The sequence below is a fragment of the Nerophis lumbriciformis genome, linkage group LG08 (assembly GCF_033978685.3).
Source record: "Nerophis lumbriciformis linkage group LG08, RoL_Nlum_v2.1, whole genome shotgun sequence".
Lineage (NCBI taxonomy): Eukaryota > Metazoa > Chordata > Actinopteri > Syngnathiformes > Syngnathidae > Nerophis > Nerophis lumbriciformis.
In genome coordinates this window covers 35,076,461-35,092,132 of record NC_084555.2, presented here as the reverse complement: position 1 = coordinate 35,092,132, position 15,672 = coordinate 35,076,461, and the positions used below count along the sequence as shown (strand labels likewise).

The following is a 15,672-nucleotide window of genomic DNA, read 5'->3' as shown; positions in this document are numbered from 1 at the left end:
TATATAATTGAAGAGTTGTGCCTGAAAGACAAAACCACGGTCTTGAAATTGACGCAATCATCTTACACCCGCCCACACCACACGTAGTTGATTGACAGGTCCATGAACAAATCATTTTTTGCATTCGCCAATAGCGTGTTTCTGCCATTTAAGGCGGGACTTCCTTGTTGTTTGTTATGAAAGTACTAGAACTAGCTATGATATCTGCGTCAAAGTCAAAAGTGATAAGCCTTCTAAGGTAATAATATGCTTTTTGTCTATGTAGATGACATCATTATATACATTTTACAAACATTCGAGCTAGCTTTTTTTACGTCCGTGTGCTTACAGTCCGACGTTTTCCCGACTAACTTAAATTAACCACAGTTTTGTGTCACATTGAACCTCCCAGTGATGTTTTACAGGGCTTCTGCTCTCCTGAATCACATCACCGCGACACCGCGCTTTCCTCGGACCCTGTGGAGCCCTCAGCTCCTTTCCAGCAGTGAAATGGTTGCGTTTAGCAGCACCTCAAGTCAGCTGAAGCCAGAAGATTCAGGTCCTTCTGAAGACAAGGTCAACCTCACTGAGTCATGCGTCAAGGTAAACATGTCTTTGTGCCTTTTTTATTAACCCCTTTTATTTATAAGCAGCGTTATGAAAATAACAGGTTATTGTTCCAGTGGTTTCTGGATATGCTGTGTTGTCTTCACTTTTTTTTGCAGACTTTCAATTTTGCATTTTAACGTAGACACAATTTCAAAGGAATTGCATCATTTCAATCCAATCCAATCCACTTTATTTATATAGCACATTTAAACAACAAGAATGTTTCCAAAGTGCTGCACAGCCATGTTAAAAACAATATTAAAAACAATATTATGCTCCACCAATGACTGAATAAAAACAAAAAATAAATATAAAACCAATATAAAAACAATATAAAAATAAATTTGATTAAAAACAATTTTCAATCAATCAATTCATTTATTGTCATTGTCATAATAACACTTAAGTCATACATGAACAACGAGATTTTGTTTGAGCTTTGTTATTGTTAGTACACCATGAAGCCAGCTGTTGGACCTCTGCATTGTATGCAGTCTCATCATTATTACTGATGAGCCCAAGCACTGTGGTGTCGTCGGCATATTTGACAGTGAGATTGGATGTTGAAGAGGCTATGCAGTCGTGTGTGAAGAGGGTGAAGAGCGCAGGGCTTAGCACACAACCCTGTGGGGCACCGGTGTTGATGGTGAGCGTGGCAGAAATGTGCTCGCCTATTTTCACATACTGTGTGCGATTCGTTAAAAAGTCCAAAATCTAGTTGCAGAGGAAGGTGTTCAGACCAAGGTTGTGAAGCTTAGATCTGAGTCTGTTTGGCCTTTTTAAAGGGTAAAACCAATTAAAACAGTAAATAGAAATCAAAATTTATAAAAAAAAAAAAAAACACAGAGGACAGAAGACCACACAACTCACGTAGTGTTAAAAGCCAAAGAATAAAAGTGGGTCTTAATTAATTTGAAAAGAGAGTCACCGTTGTGTCTAAAGTCCTAAGGCACCTGTTTACGACCCCTAGCTAGATTTTAATAGGCCAGACAGGGCACATTGTAGAGATACAAATAATAAAAGAGTGCGTAAAAAAGCATAATGTAATTTCCTAATTGTTAAGAATTCTCCATGTTTATCTATGTTTTCGGATACTTTATTTTGAAGCATTTCTTGACAGTGTCACTTCCGCTTCCTTCCTGTAGGGGTCACTTCCGCTTCCCTTTTGACGTGTGTTAATGTGTGCTGACTTGTTTCTCTGCTACGTTTAATCGGTGCTCTAGTCTTTGACGATGTGAGTATGTTGATTATTATATAAGACTAATTTAGTTTATTAATAGACATCACTGTGTTTGTGTAACATTTAGTGGTGTTTTATGAGTATTATTGGTGCTGTGTTGTCAGAATGCTAGGAGCTAACATCTCCCTGTTAAGGATAGCATTGTTGCTGCTAATGTGGCTAGCTCACATGCCATTGTAGAAATGCAATATATTATGTCTCTAGTATTTTACTTTGAGCATATATTTATATTGTTGTTTAGTTAAATGACATAAATGTTGATGGGTGTTTGCTTCTGATTTACAGATACTAACTAACTAAAGAAATGAACCTAAACCAATATGCACCATTAAAGTTGGAAGAGTCCAAATGATGACTGTGTGTTCTCTGACCGGAACCCCAACGTGGTCAATATCCGAAAAAACCCAGTCGCAGAGTTTAATACTCAACAAAGGTCCTTCGAGCCGGATATAATTGGCTACAATGGAAATGTCATCAGAGGATGAATCTGCTTCTCCATTCCATCCTGATGTACGAGACCGATCGGTGAGGGAACGCCGTACCCCAAAACATCTTGAAGACTACATCCTTGCCTATAATGTGCACCGACCTGCCCTTTCCTCCCCCCCTGCCGAGATGGGGGAGCAGAGAGAAGCAGCGGCCGCAGTGAACAGTAGCCGAGCAGATGCATTGCTTCAAATAGATGACCGAGTAACCTCACATCGTGCCACGTCAGTCGACATGCTGAATGTTTCATCACTCAGGAAACTAATGGAATCAGTATCAGTAAAGGAAAAGGAGGAGACGGATGAAATTACTCGACTTACTGCTAAACTCCGCCAATATGAGAGCAGACAACAGCGACGGCAACAGCTGATGGAACACATATCTTCCTTCCTCATGGAAGAAGAAATGGATGGAAATGACCTTCATACGGACAAGGAGCCTTCACCAGCACAACCTCCTTCAGTGAGCGAGAGTTGTGCTGCAATTTCCATTCCACATACTCCCTCACCTGAACCAGTAACAAAGCAGCTGCACTTTGTAAAGCCTCCACTTGGGGGATGTATAACAGCAAGCACGCATTCAGTGTCAGGGAATGAAACTAATAAAGTGGACATCATTCCCACAGCTGCACGTGAGAAAGCTGCTTCCCCACTTACATTAACACAAGCATTCTCACCACAATGCCCAAGCTCCCCCTCCTCTGTTGCTTCATATAGAATGGTGTTGCCTGCTGTACATCAGGAACAACTCCCCAGCCAAGACACATTATTACTACAACTCAAGGGCCCCCCTCAGCACTGTGGCAAATCTGGAGAATACATCCAACCAGCCGATCATCAACGCACTACAGTAACCTGTACACCTACAGTTGCTTCTTACAACCCCCCGAATGTGCTCAGTCATCCCTTTCCACCTGCAATACCGGACGCTCAATCAGGTGCAAACGTAACTCATTACTACCTCCCTGGGCTCACAGCAGTACCAACACCTCAGTACCCATTATACACTTCACCACTAGAGGGTAGCATGCCCACAGTCTATCAGCCACAGATGCTGTCAAGTCACAATGTTCCCCCATTACCCACTAACTTGTCACAACGCTCAACATATGGTGTGTCACAACGCTCAACTTACGGGGTGCCACAACCTAAAATTCCAGATTTTACTGCAGATAGTGAAAGAGAGTTTGCTAACCTCAAGCTTGCTCTTTGTAACCTACTCGAACCCCATCCAGACTTAAGTGAGAATTATAAATATCATGTGCTACTTGAACATCTCAAGCTTCCAGAAGCCCAAATGATAGGTCAGTCGTGCCGCCACCATCCATACCCATATACAGCCACAATGCAAGCTTTGCAGTTCCAGTATGGTCAGCCACATCAGCTTGCTCAAAGCGAAATAGCTGCCATTCTGACCTCCCCAGATGTCAAGCCGACTGATGCTCGCACCTTTCAGAGCTTTGCTCTGCGTGTCCATCTCCTAGTAAGCATGCTGCTCTCCTTAGAGGGACCACAAGGCATGGAACTGAACTGCTGCTCACATGTCGATCGCCTACTTAGCAAGCTGCCAAAGTACCACAGAGATGGGTTCATCGAGCATCTACAGTTACAAGGCAAATTAAATGGCACAAGTCTGAACCCCTACAACCTGCAGGACCTAAATGGATGGCTTCAAGGTAAAGCACAACAGCAGCGCCTTTCCAGCAGATTGGTGCAACGCTATCAACAGGAGAAACCATCGGGGAGCGCAACAGAAAAAGGTCCCTTCAGGGTCAAAGGTCAAGCTACAGCTGTATATCATGGAGCAGCGCCAACACGACAGGGTGCATCCACTAAGCACGCTCTTGCTGACACCAACAAAGCTAACAAAATGCATTGTCTCTTCTGCAATAGCAAGGAACACTATATTAGTCGCTGTCAACAGATCAGAAAACATTCTGCGGCGCACCTGGATAAATGGATAGTAGAAGAAGGACGATGCTGGAGATGTGCACGTGCTCATGCACCCGACGCATGTACTCTCAAGAAGCCCTGCAGCGACTGCAATGGTATTCACCTCCAAGTTCTCCACAATGTAGCTCAAAGGTATACTGAAGACACCCAGATGACTCCCACAGAGAGTCGTGTCTATTTGACTCCCAGCATCACCTCAAGTAGAGTGCTCCTGAAAGTAGTTCCTGTACTGCTGCATCATAATTCAAAATCAATGGAGACATTTGCTGTCTTAGATGATGGGGCTCAACGAACTATGATTTTACCTGACGCAGCACAACATCTACACTTGCATGGCCAACATGAAATTCTTGCCCTGCGCACCGTGCGCACAGACCTTACCCACCTCAAGGGTTTAACAGTTGACTTTGAGATTTCCCCTATAAAGAACCCAGGAAAACGGTACCAAGTGCAAGGTGCGTTTACTGCACAAGGTTTGAATCTGATGGAGCAGACCTACCCAGTTCAGAGACTTCAGAGGAAGTACACCCATCTACGTGGGATTTCGTTGCAACCATTTTCCAATGCACGCCCCCTAGTGCTAATTGGGTCAGACAATGTGCACCTGATCACTGCCACGAAGCCAGTCCGCCAGGGAAATAATGGAGGACCCATAGCCATCCACACAGCACTTGGATGGACGTTACAGGGGGCGGAGGAAAGAACACAAGGACAGAGCTCAACACAATTGTGTCTCTTTACCTCACTCGCCACTCCCAATGACATCTTGTTTCGTAATGTGGAAAAGTTATGGCAACTTGATGTTTTGCCTTTCAGGAACGAAAAGATGGTTGTTCGCTCTCGTGAAGATCAAGAAGCAATCACCCTATTGGAGACAAGAACTCAGCGAATCGACATAGAGGGTGTCCAGCGCTATGCAACACCCCTCCTAAGAAAGAAAGATATGCCTAAACTCAACAGTTCCATATCCACCGTTATGGCTCACTTGAGAAGCACAGAGAAAAGGCTCAGGAAGAATCCAGAGAAAGTCCCTTCCTTTTCTGCTGAGATCGCTAAGCTCATTCAAGCAGGGTATGTCAAGAAGCTCTCGCATGAAGAGACGGAACAGTCCAATGAAGCGTGGTATCTTCCCTATCATCTCGTGTTCCACAATGAGAAGGCAAAACTTGTCTTCAACTGCTCGTTTCGACATCAGGGATTGTCTGTGAACGACCAACTCCTCCCTGGGCTTGTGGACACCCACAACAATCCTGCTGATGACATCACCAGGAGGAAACCCCTTCTGGAACTTGCGGAGGACGGGCGCTGGAGGCAAGGACCCCCATTTCTCAGGCAAAGTGCGGAATACTGGCCAAAAAGACCGGAGAAAGATTCAACCCCGACTTCATCCGAACTAAAGAGCATCACTTTCTGTGGTCTTGCAGTAGTGCAAAGCGACAATAATATTCCGGATGCTTCTCTATTCAATACCTGGAAAGAATTAGTAAAAGTCACTCAGCAGGCGGGACAGGAAGGACCAAGAGGCTCGACACACAGTCAGACAATCAGCTCCCAAGAAGCTGACTTTCTGTTGCTGAGAAGATGTCAAGTTCAAACCTTTCCCGCAGACATCATGTCTCTTAAAACACAGAACGCAGTGTCAGCTAAGAGTCGTCTGGCGTGCCTCTCCCCTGAGTGGGACTCAACTACGGGGTTAATCCGAGTTGGGGGTAGGCTGCGACGACTCCAGAACCCGGACCTAGAAGAGATCCATCCTATTGTGCTGGACCCAAAACATCAGATAACTAAACTCCTCATCAAGGACATGGACGAACGTCTTCTGCACCCAGGTACAGAGCGAGTGTATGCAGAACTTCGAAGACATTACTGGATTTTGCGAGGACGACAAGCAGTCAGGCACCATCAGCACAATTGCCCATCTTGTCAACGCTGGCGAGCTCAACCGACAGTCCCAAGGATGGCAGATCTGCCACCACAACGCCTCAGACTTCTCTGTCCACCCTTCCATTCAACAGGTGTGGATTGTTTTGGACCTTATCTGGTCAAAGTGGGCAGAAGATCAGAGAAACGGTGGGGTGTCATTTTTAAGTGTCTTACAACTCGAGCAGTTCACATCGAACTCCTCAACTCCATGGATGCCGATGCATTCCTTCTCGCTCTACGTCGGTTCATTGCCAGGAGGGGAAGACCAAGAGAGGTACTGTCAGATTGTGGGACCAACTTCCGAGGAGCCGAAAGAGAACTCAGGACAGTGTTTGCAGAGATGGAACCTCAACTAAGAGAGCAACTGACAGAATATCAGATTGACTTCAAATTTAACCCTCCAAATGCACCTCATTTTGGTGGGGCATGGGAACGGGAAATTAGATCCATCAAGGCCAGTCTCCAAGTCGCAGTAGGAGGGCAGTCAGTCACAGAAGATGTCTTGCACACAACTCTAGTGGAAGTGGAGGGGATACTGAACTCAAAACCACTAGGGTACGTATCATCTGATGTTTCTGATCTGGACCCAATCACCCCAAACATCCTTCTCATGGGGCGGCGGGATTCTGCACTGCCGCAGGTAGTTTACGTCCCAGCTGTCATGGGGCGGCGGAGATGGCGCCATTGTCAAACACTTGTGGATCAGTTTTGGATCCACTTCATCCGCAGTTATCTACCCACTTTGCAGACCAGGTCAAAATGGCAGAGGTCGTCCGAAAACATAACCATCAACACTGTAGTTCTGATGGTGGACCCTTCACTTCCAAGAGCACAGTGGCCCATCGGCAGAGTAGTTAAGACCATTCCGAGTCAAGATGGACAGGTCAGGGCTGCTGAGGTTATGGTCAAGAGTAAAGTCTACATCAGACCGGTAGCTCGCTTGATCCCACTTCCAAGTTTAGAGGATGACAGTAAGGACACTTGAAGAATTCCTGTAGTTACACATTTGTTGTACAAATGTGGGGGCGGCTGTTAAGAATTCTCCATGTTTATCTATGTTTTCGGATACTTTATTTTGAAGCATTTCTTGACAGTGTCACTTCCGCTTCCTTCCTGTAGGGGTCACTTCCGCTTCCCTTTTGACGTGTGTTAATGTGTGCTGACTTGTTTCTCTGCTACGTTTAATCGGTGCTCTAGTCTTTGACGATGTGAGTATGTTGATTATTATATAAGACTAATTTAGTTTATTAATAGACATCACTGTGTTTGTGTAACATTTAGTGGTGTTTTATGAGTATTATTGGTGCTGTGTTGTCAGAATGCTAGGAGCTAACATCTCCCTGTTAAGGATAGCATTGTTGCTGCTAATGTGGCTAGCTCACATGCCATTGTAGAAATGCAATATATTATGTCTCTAGTATTTTACTTTGAGCATATATTTATATTGTTGTTTAGTTAAATGACATAAATGTTGATGGGTGTTTGCTTCTGATTTACAGATACTAACTAACTAAAGAAATGAACCTAAACCAATATGCACCATTAAAGTTGGAAGAGTCCAAATGATGACTGTGTGTTCTCTGACCGGAACCCCAACGTGGTCAATATCCGAAAAAACCCAGTCGCAGAGTTTAATACTCAACACTAATGTTGATACTACGAACTAGTGAAACGTTGTCTCAGTGAGTGTATGGCAAACTCACTAGCTGTATTGACACTGGCCATTCTGAAACACTGACACAGTCTCAGTGTTTCAGAATGGCCATCCGTCATCGACTGGAAAAAAAAATAGTCACTACATTGTACTTGCAAACAAAATGAATAGTTAGCACATATAAGTGCTTGTTATTTTCAAACAAATAGCCGTGCATAAAATAATATAAAACGCACAACTCTGGTCAAGGAGCCAAATGGCAAAAAGGTAAACTTTTTTTGGCATTATTAGGTCAAAATTATCTCACACTTCCTTTTTCTTAGTTTTATTTGATCGATGATGGAGATGAAAACCAATGTCAAACGTGGCACGAGAGACACTCGACTAGCTGTCACTAGTGAGCCTGATGAACAGTTTGGTGCTTAGCAGTCTAATGACAGTATGTCACTTTTTTTTTCTTAAAGTGACACACACACACACACACATTGAGGCTTCGAGGGACACAGTAGCACTCCTTGTGTTTTAAGAGGCATCAATGCTTCAGTATTGTCTGTCCCATCGCTACTAAAAACTCAAAAGCTTCAAATAATCTATTTTTCAGTGAGCGTTTAGACACCCCTGGTGTGTTTTGTTTGTTTTGGTACTGTAGTTAACGTTGTGTTCATGTCCATATTTCAGAGACTTGGTGAGATCATGGGGAAAGGCGAGTACCTGAGAATTCATGTCGAAGGAGGAGGCTGCTCTGGTTTCCAGTACAAATTCTCAGTTGATAGTAAAAGGAATGAGGATGACCGGTACAGTATTTTTTCTCAAATTTTTGTTTCACTTAAATCCTTGGGATGTTCTCTTAATGAGTATCCACATCTCATTCAGAGTGTTTGAGGAGGGCGGCGTGGGCATCGTTGTGGACCAGGATAGTCTGGAGTTTGTGAAAGGAGCCACGGTGGATTTCAGCCAAGAACTGATCCGCGCCACCTTCCAAGTACTCAAAAATCCTCGAGCTGATCACGGCTGCTCCTGCGGCAGCTCCTTCTCGGTTAAACTTTAGCATTTATCGGCTGCATCACCTTGGCAATACTCCCTGCACTACTGGGGTACCAGCTTCTTACACACAAAGTATATTCATTTCAACGGACAACCATCACAAGGCTTTTAGTTTGTAATCTGTGACAATTATTTAATTATTGGCAGTATTGTCAATAACCATATTTAGCTTGTAACAGATTCCTATATGGTAAAGTATCAGCTGAAGTGTGTTTTAGGTTTTTAATTCATGCATGTACGATATGTAAATAGCCAAACAAATCCTATTTATGCGGTTGAAAATAAAAAAGTTAAGAATTATTTTGAATGTAATTTTTGTTGAGGTAGGCATGATTATTGTTGATTAATCATGCCTTGAAGCAAATGAAACATGACATCTGCTGCAAATACACAGACCTACATTATTCTACTCAATACAACTCTAGCATAACGTAGCTTAAATTCCACATTGAGTTTAAGATTTTAGTCCTGACATTCCGTGCGTTGCATGGTGGGGCCCCTCAGTACATCACTGATTTGCTATGCCCCTACTCCTCAGGGCGCATCCTCCGGTCTTCTGGCCAGGGTCTTCTGAAGATCCCAAAACTTCCATTTTTCTGCATTCTTTCATATCTCAAGTTATCATAACGTATATGTTTTGTTGCATTTGAACAACTGTATTGTTGATAATAGAGGTAAATTATTGGTATTGTTCATTATCAATAGTGCTATTTCTAGTGGTATTTGTATTGATCCATTTGTAGTGTAATAATGCTCATTGTCATTTCTGTATTATTTTTTATTTTCGCTAACTGCTTATTTGCTATCACTATTACCATCATATTTGTACATGTCGTATTTGCTGATGTTGCTCTATTGTTGTTGTTGTTGTTTTTGTCTCTCTAATCCCCCTCTTGTCCCCACAATTTCCCCCTCTGTCTTCCTTTTTTTTCTCTTTCTATCCCCTCCTGCTCTGGCCCGGCTGCACCAAATAGAATAGAATAGAATGGACTTTATTGTCATTATATTTGCATATATATATAACACTATTTATAATGTATATCAATGAAATATGTAAAGTATCAACACTGCTGAAGTTCATCCTCTTTGCTGACGATACAACCATTACATGTGCAGGTGACGACCTGAAGCAACTTCTGGCCTCTGTAACTGAGGAGATGATCAAGTTAAAAACTTGGTTTAATACCAACAAATTGTCTCTGAATTTAAAGAAGACCAAAATCATGCTCTTTAGCAATCGCAAAAGTGAAATACCCATCAGGATTGTTATTGATGATATACCAATAGAATATGTTCAACAAAATTCATTCGTAGGAGTGGTAATAGATGAAAATATATCATGGAAGCCTCATATAAGTTACCTAAGGACAAAAGTTGCTAAATGTGTTGGAATGATAAGGAGATCATGTCATTTATTGAACACCAATGCTCTGCTTTTATTGTATCATTCATTTATTATGTCCTATCTAAACTATTGTGTTGAAGTCTGGGGAAATTGTTATAAATCCCAATCTAAACTATTGTGTTGAAGTCTGGGGAAATTGTTATAAATCCCATCTACAGCCTTTAGTCACTCTGCAGAAAAAGGCCATTAGGATTGTGTCCAATGTTCACTACTTACATCATTCAAATCCACTATTCATGGAGTTAAAGCAACTTAAACTGCACGATGTGATCAATTTTAAAACTGCTCAAATTATGTTTAGGGCATCCCAAAACTCTCTACCATCCAATATACAAAACTTATTCCAGGATAGAGATGCTCACCATAGTTACAGTCTAAGAGGAAACAAAAAATTGTATTTTCCTAAATTTAGAACAACTTTAAAATCAATGTGCATTTCAGTGCGTGGAGTCAGTCTGTGGAACAACTTAGGGGACGATTTAAAAACCTGTTCTAACATGATTCAATTTAAAAGACTGTTTAAAAAAGAAGTACTGAAGAAGTACAAGGGGGAAAGAGAGTGATGCCCTCAGCACAGAGCGATGGGAGAGAAGTGTATGTTCAGAGAGTGTTTGAGCCTGTGTGTGTGTGTGTGTGTGTGTGTGTGTGTGTGTTTTGTCTCGTCTTGTCTCATAGTAACAGTGGTACTATTGTATTGTTAGTGTACAGGAGCTTTTCTTGTTTTTGTTTGTATAGTATTGTTCTTGTATTATATTGTTTGTTAAATGTGGAATGAGTGAGAGGGGTTGGGATATTATAAGCATCTGCTTCATCCAACCCCTTTTCAAGCCTTGCATAAATGTCCCTGCCAAAATGTTTTTTAAAAAAAAAAGTGTGTTGTTGTACTGTGCAGGTTTGAAATAAATAATTCAATCAATTCAATCAATACAACGAGATTAAGGACTCCAATTTAAGGTGCGGTAGTGGGAACAAATATGTTAATAAATAAATAATAATAATTTAAAAAAAAAGATAATATAAATACATTTAATAAAGTCAAATACAAATAAGGCAACAAGAGAAGTATCCTACACTTCTCTTTTGTAAAGTAAATCTGAACAGCCGATATGGGCATCTACATCAACTATATGATTTGCCTGAGAAGCTGGACAGGACAAAAAAACAAAACAAACTTGTTTTAAACCCCGTGAAGACCTGGCATTCCAGGCTACAGCTCCCAGACTCTGGAACAATTTGCACCAGTCCCTCCATGATCTTGTGTTGAAACTTTTAAAAAACATTTGAAAACTTGTCTTTTTAGTTAATTCACCTTTTAACTATCATTTTTAATCCACTTTTTATGATGTTGCCCCCGTTGTTTTAATTGAATTGTTTTACTTCACCTATGTTTTGTACAGCGCTTTGTGATTTTATCTGTGAAAAGCGCTGTATAAATAAAATTTACTTACCTATATAAAAACAGGAGTACAGAACTTTGCGAATTCTTTCATCTCTCTGATATTTTTGAAAAGTGCAGCATAGTTTCCCTTTGGAAAGTTTTTCCCAAAAACAAAAAAATAAAGAGACAAAGCAGCCATGATTTTTTTTAATAACAATTGAGCACCAATAGTTTGATCACATTGGTTAAATAAAGTGTTGTATTTGCACACATAACATTATACAGTCACAAGTGAAAAACCCCCTGTTCATGGTTTCTTCTTCTTTTAAATATTAAAGTGGACTTTAAGAAACATTTCACAAAAATATACAAAAAGAATATCTACAAATGGTATTTACACTGGTGTAAATCAAAATATGTAGAATATTGTTTTTATATAGTCGTAAAAGGAGACTTATTTTTCTTGCAGATAAAACATTCCATTAATATATCCAGTTACACAAACACTAACTTTCACCCTTCCTATTGATGAAAATGTGACATTTTCAGTATACATGGTAGCAGCGGACTCTGTAAAGTGATAGAAATATTCGGAACATCAAGTTACAGCTATGTTCCCTTCTAGGGAGACAGATTTTCTTCCATGCACACCCGTTAACAAACACTAACACAGTCATGAAAGGGATTAACCAATCAACAACAACCACTACCATTACCAGCACTACATCACAAGCACGTAGATAAACCATCGGGGTGACACAGTGACTGGGTCGGGTGTACAGTGCATAGTCTGCTTTGGCATGCTGACATCCAGAACATAACAGTGGATGTTACATTCGGGAGGAAGGCCACAGAAGTTGTAAGTAAAAAAATAGAACATACAAATGACCACAACAAAAACAAACCCTCATAACGCTCACATTAAGGCTAATTGAGTTTGCTACATGTATTTTTTTTAATGGCATTGTTAGTAACACAATAGGCCTTCAACTGGCAGGACTGCCTTTTAGGACACCCATCCCTTAACACATACATACACAATGGATGTTGGTTTTTTCAGTGATGATGTAATGAGAATAGTGGCTGAATGAATGCCACCTTGGTTTACAATTCACCCTAGAATGTGCACGCACCACGCTTTGAGGCAGTAATTTTCTACTTTAAACGCATCCTTTATGCTTCACTGGAGAGCCACGCTGGGAGGCGAAGGGCAGTGCGGTACAGATGTGGTCCTCAGTGGGGGGCGTGGACACACCTCCACACAAAAAGGCTACAAAAGCAGACAGAAAAAGGGACAGCTGACGTTCTGATGGCAAAGTCATTGATGAACTATGTTGTGATTTAAATACATACCTTCTGTCATCTCCACCAGCACTCACCACAAAGCGGTCTCCGCTAGTGATGCGTACGTTTGTTAAGTGAGCCGAATGGCCCAAAAAGCGTTTATGTTTTGCCTAAGAAAATATATATAAAAAAGGCACATAATCAATTGTAGTTTTTAAGCTATTCACAACATAGAACTTGAAGTTGCTTGTCAGGCAATACGAAATCATTAGACACACAGTTATTATTATTTGTAGCTTCATGAGAGCCAACAGTATAGACCAGTGGTTCTTAACCTGGGTTCGATCGAACCCTAGGGGTTCAGTGAGTCGGGCTCAGGGGTTCGGCGGATTGATTGATTGAGACTTTATTAGTAGATTGCACAGTACAGTACATATTACGTACAATTGACCACTAAATGGTAACACCGGAATAAGTTTTTCAACTAAGTCGGGGTCCATGTTAATCAATTCATGGTAGAGGTCAAAACACATCCGACTCATCGTGTAAATAAAAACTTCTTCCTATCGCCGTATTACGGATACGGCAACAGCAGAAGTCACACTGATTTGCAGGTGTGTAATTTGTTGTGAGTTTTATGCACTGTGTTGGTTTTGTTGTTTGAACAAGGTGATGTTCATGCACGGTTCATGTTGTGCACTAGTAAAAAAAACATGGTTAAATTTTAGTATGGGGAACATATTCACCATTAATTAGTTGCTTATTAACATGCAAATTAGTAACATATTGGCTCTTAACTAGTCATTATTAAGTACTTATTAATGTGAATTGTGAAGTGAATTACATTTATATAGCGCTTTTTCTGAAGTGACTCAAAGCGCTTTGCTTAGTGAAACCCAATATCTAAGTTACATTTAAACCAGTGTGGGTGGCACTGGGAGCAGGTGGGTAAAGTGTCTTGCCCAAGGACACAACGGCAGTGACTAGGATGGCGGAAGCGGGGATCAAACCTGCAACCCTCAAGTTGCTGGCACGGCCGCTCTACCAACCGAGCTATACCGCCCCTAATGCCTTATTCTGCATGGCCTTATTATAACCCTAACCCTCTAACCCTGGCCCTAACCCTCACCAAATAACTCTAAATTATGTCTTTGTTACTTAGAATATGTTCCCCATACTAAAGTGTTACCAAAAACATATAATAACTTTGTCTTGTATTTGAAAAAAAGGAGTGTTCGGTGAATGCGCATATGAAACTGGTGGGGTTCGGTACCTCCAACAAGGTTAAGAACCACTGTTATAGACACACCTCTCACTATGGTACAGAGCAGTTGTAAATGACTGCTATTGCAATAATATCAAGTACAGTTGTCTTTTGCCACACCACGCATCAAATATTGCGGCTTCACCACCCTCCAGATTTTTTTTTTAATATACAGTGATACCTCAACTTAAGACTGTTTTGAGATGAGAGCTGTACCTCGGCTAATTGTTTTGTTGTTTTGCTTTAAGTTGCAAGCAAAAATGTGAGTTGCAAGTATCTCCGCCATTAGTTGGCGTAACAAATGTCACGTTGAACCTCATTAAATCTGCCCAAAACATCTGGTCTTACTTGCTAGCATTACTTCATAGCTAGATATTGACAAACTTTGTTTTCCAACCATGGGAAGGAAGAAAGTGATTGTGAAGGAGAGTGCTGAGAAGAGATGATGATATTCATTTAATTAAAGGAAGAAATCAACAAAAGCCTGCGATGAGGTGGCGACTTGTCCAGGGTGTACCCCGCCTTCCGCCCGATTGTAGCTGAGATAGGCTCCAGCGACCCCAAAGGGAATAAGCGGTAGAAATGGATGGATGGATCAACAAAAGCATGACATACCAAATTTGGCAAAGCAGTTCGAGCATAGAGAGTCTGCACCATACCGAATAAGAATGAGTCTTACGGCAGCCAGGGATGGAAAAAAAATTAATAATTTAAACGGTAAACATTTATTGATGAAAATATCGAAAATCTGCTGATGGTGTGTTGGACGCAGCAACTGGAAGGAGATATCCTAGAAGTTCACTCTCCAAGTTAAAAGTTGTACATTATTATTACATTATTCCATGAAATAATATTGCTTATCAATAAGTTTGTATTCATTTTTAAAAACAAGTTTCATGTTAAAATTGTGCTGTATTCGGGGGCAAACACCAATTAAATTTACTTCAACTCATTTGAATGGGCGGCGTTGATTTCAAATACCAATTAAGCGCAGGTACTACTGTATTTACATTTTTTTGAAGCATATTCTACAATGTTTTGGTACTAAATTAAGCATTTTCAAGCAGAAAAATGGCTAAATAAACAAATATCAACAGTACAGTAAAATATTGGCCACTGGAGGAGACCAAACAAATCAGAGCACACTTTTCAATTCAGCCACTGATTGGCTCAGCCTCAGGCAGCATTACTATATTGGATTAAACAAGTGGAAAGGTGACTAAAGGGTGTTATTTCATGCATAGAGGGCTCTCATTTTATTGAAAAACATTTTTTAGAAGGTTGTAAACATTTTTTTTATGCCCTAGCTATGAAAATATTTGATTTATAAGCTATTTACGGGAAATTATTTGATCACAATCATGTCCGTAACCAATTCACAGCAATAAACAAGGGACAGAAGTCCATACAGTCTTCATAAAAACTTATTTTTCGGACTATAAGGCGCACTTAAA

At 41.0% G+C, this 15,672-nt stretch overlaps 3 protein-coding genes across 4 annotated transcripts in view; 2 read left to right on the top strand and 1 right to left on the bottom strand.

Annotated features, from left to right (window-relative positions):
- Positions 1–116: 116 nt before the first annotated feature.
- isca2 (iron-sulfur cluster assembly 2) lies at positions 117–10,666 on the top strand. 2 transcript variants are annotated; one of them, XM_061968763.2, is made up of 4 exons: positions 117–238; positions 405–582; positions 8,522–8,637; positions 8,717–10,666. In XM_061968763.2, exons 1-4 carry the CDS (start codon positions 177–179, stop codon positions 8,889–8,891), a joined length of 531 nt encoding a protein of 176 aa, XP_061824747.1. In that variant the 5' UTR covers positions 117–176; the 3' UTR covers positions 8,892–10,666. The 2 variants fall into 2 exon arrangements, with proteins under 2 accessions (XP_061824747.1, XP_061824748.1); XM_061968764.2 differs by having other exon boundaries at positions 161–238; positions 392–582.
- Positions 1,689–7,755, top strand: LOC133623951 (uncharacterized). The gene is made up of 3 exons (XM_061987481.2): positions 1,689–1,822; positions 2,114–7,397; positions 7,689–7,755. The coding sequence occupies exon 2, from the start codon at positions 2,291–2,293 to the stop codon at positions 7,172–7,174; it is 4,884 nt and encodes a 1,627-aa protein (XP_061843465.2). The 5' UTR covers positions 1,689–1,822; positions 2,114–2,290; the 3' UTR covers positions 7,175–7,397; positions 7,689–7,755.
- Positions 10,667–11,863: 1,197 nt separating the features above from the next.
- The window catches only part of eml5 (EMAP like 5), a 112,368-nt gene continuing 108,559 nt past the window's right edge, over positions 11,864–15,672 (bottom strand). Inside the window, exons 43-44 of the mRNA XM_061968762.2 lie at positions 13,024–13,124; positions 11,864–12,940 (exon numbers count right to left, since the gene is read on the bottom strand). Of these exons, the coding sequence (XP_061824746.2) occupies positions 12,904–12,940; positions 13,024–13,124 (138 nt within the window). The 3' untranslated portion in view covers positions 11,864–12,903. The remainder of the gene's footprint in view (positions 12,941–13,023; positions 13,125–15,672) is intronic.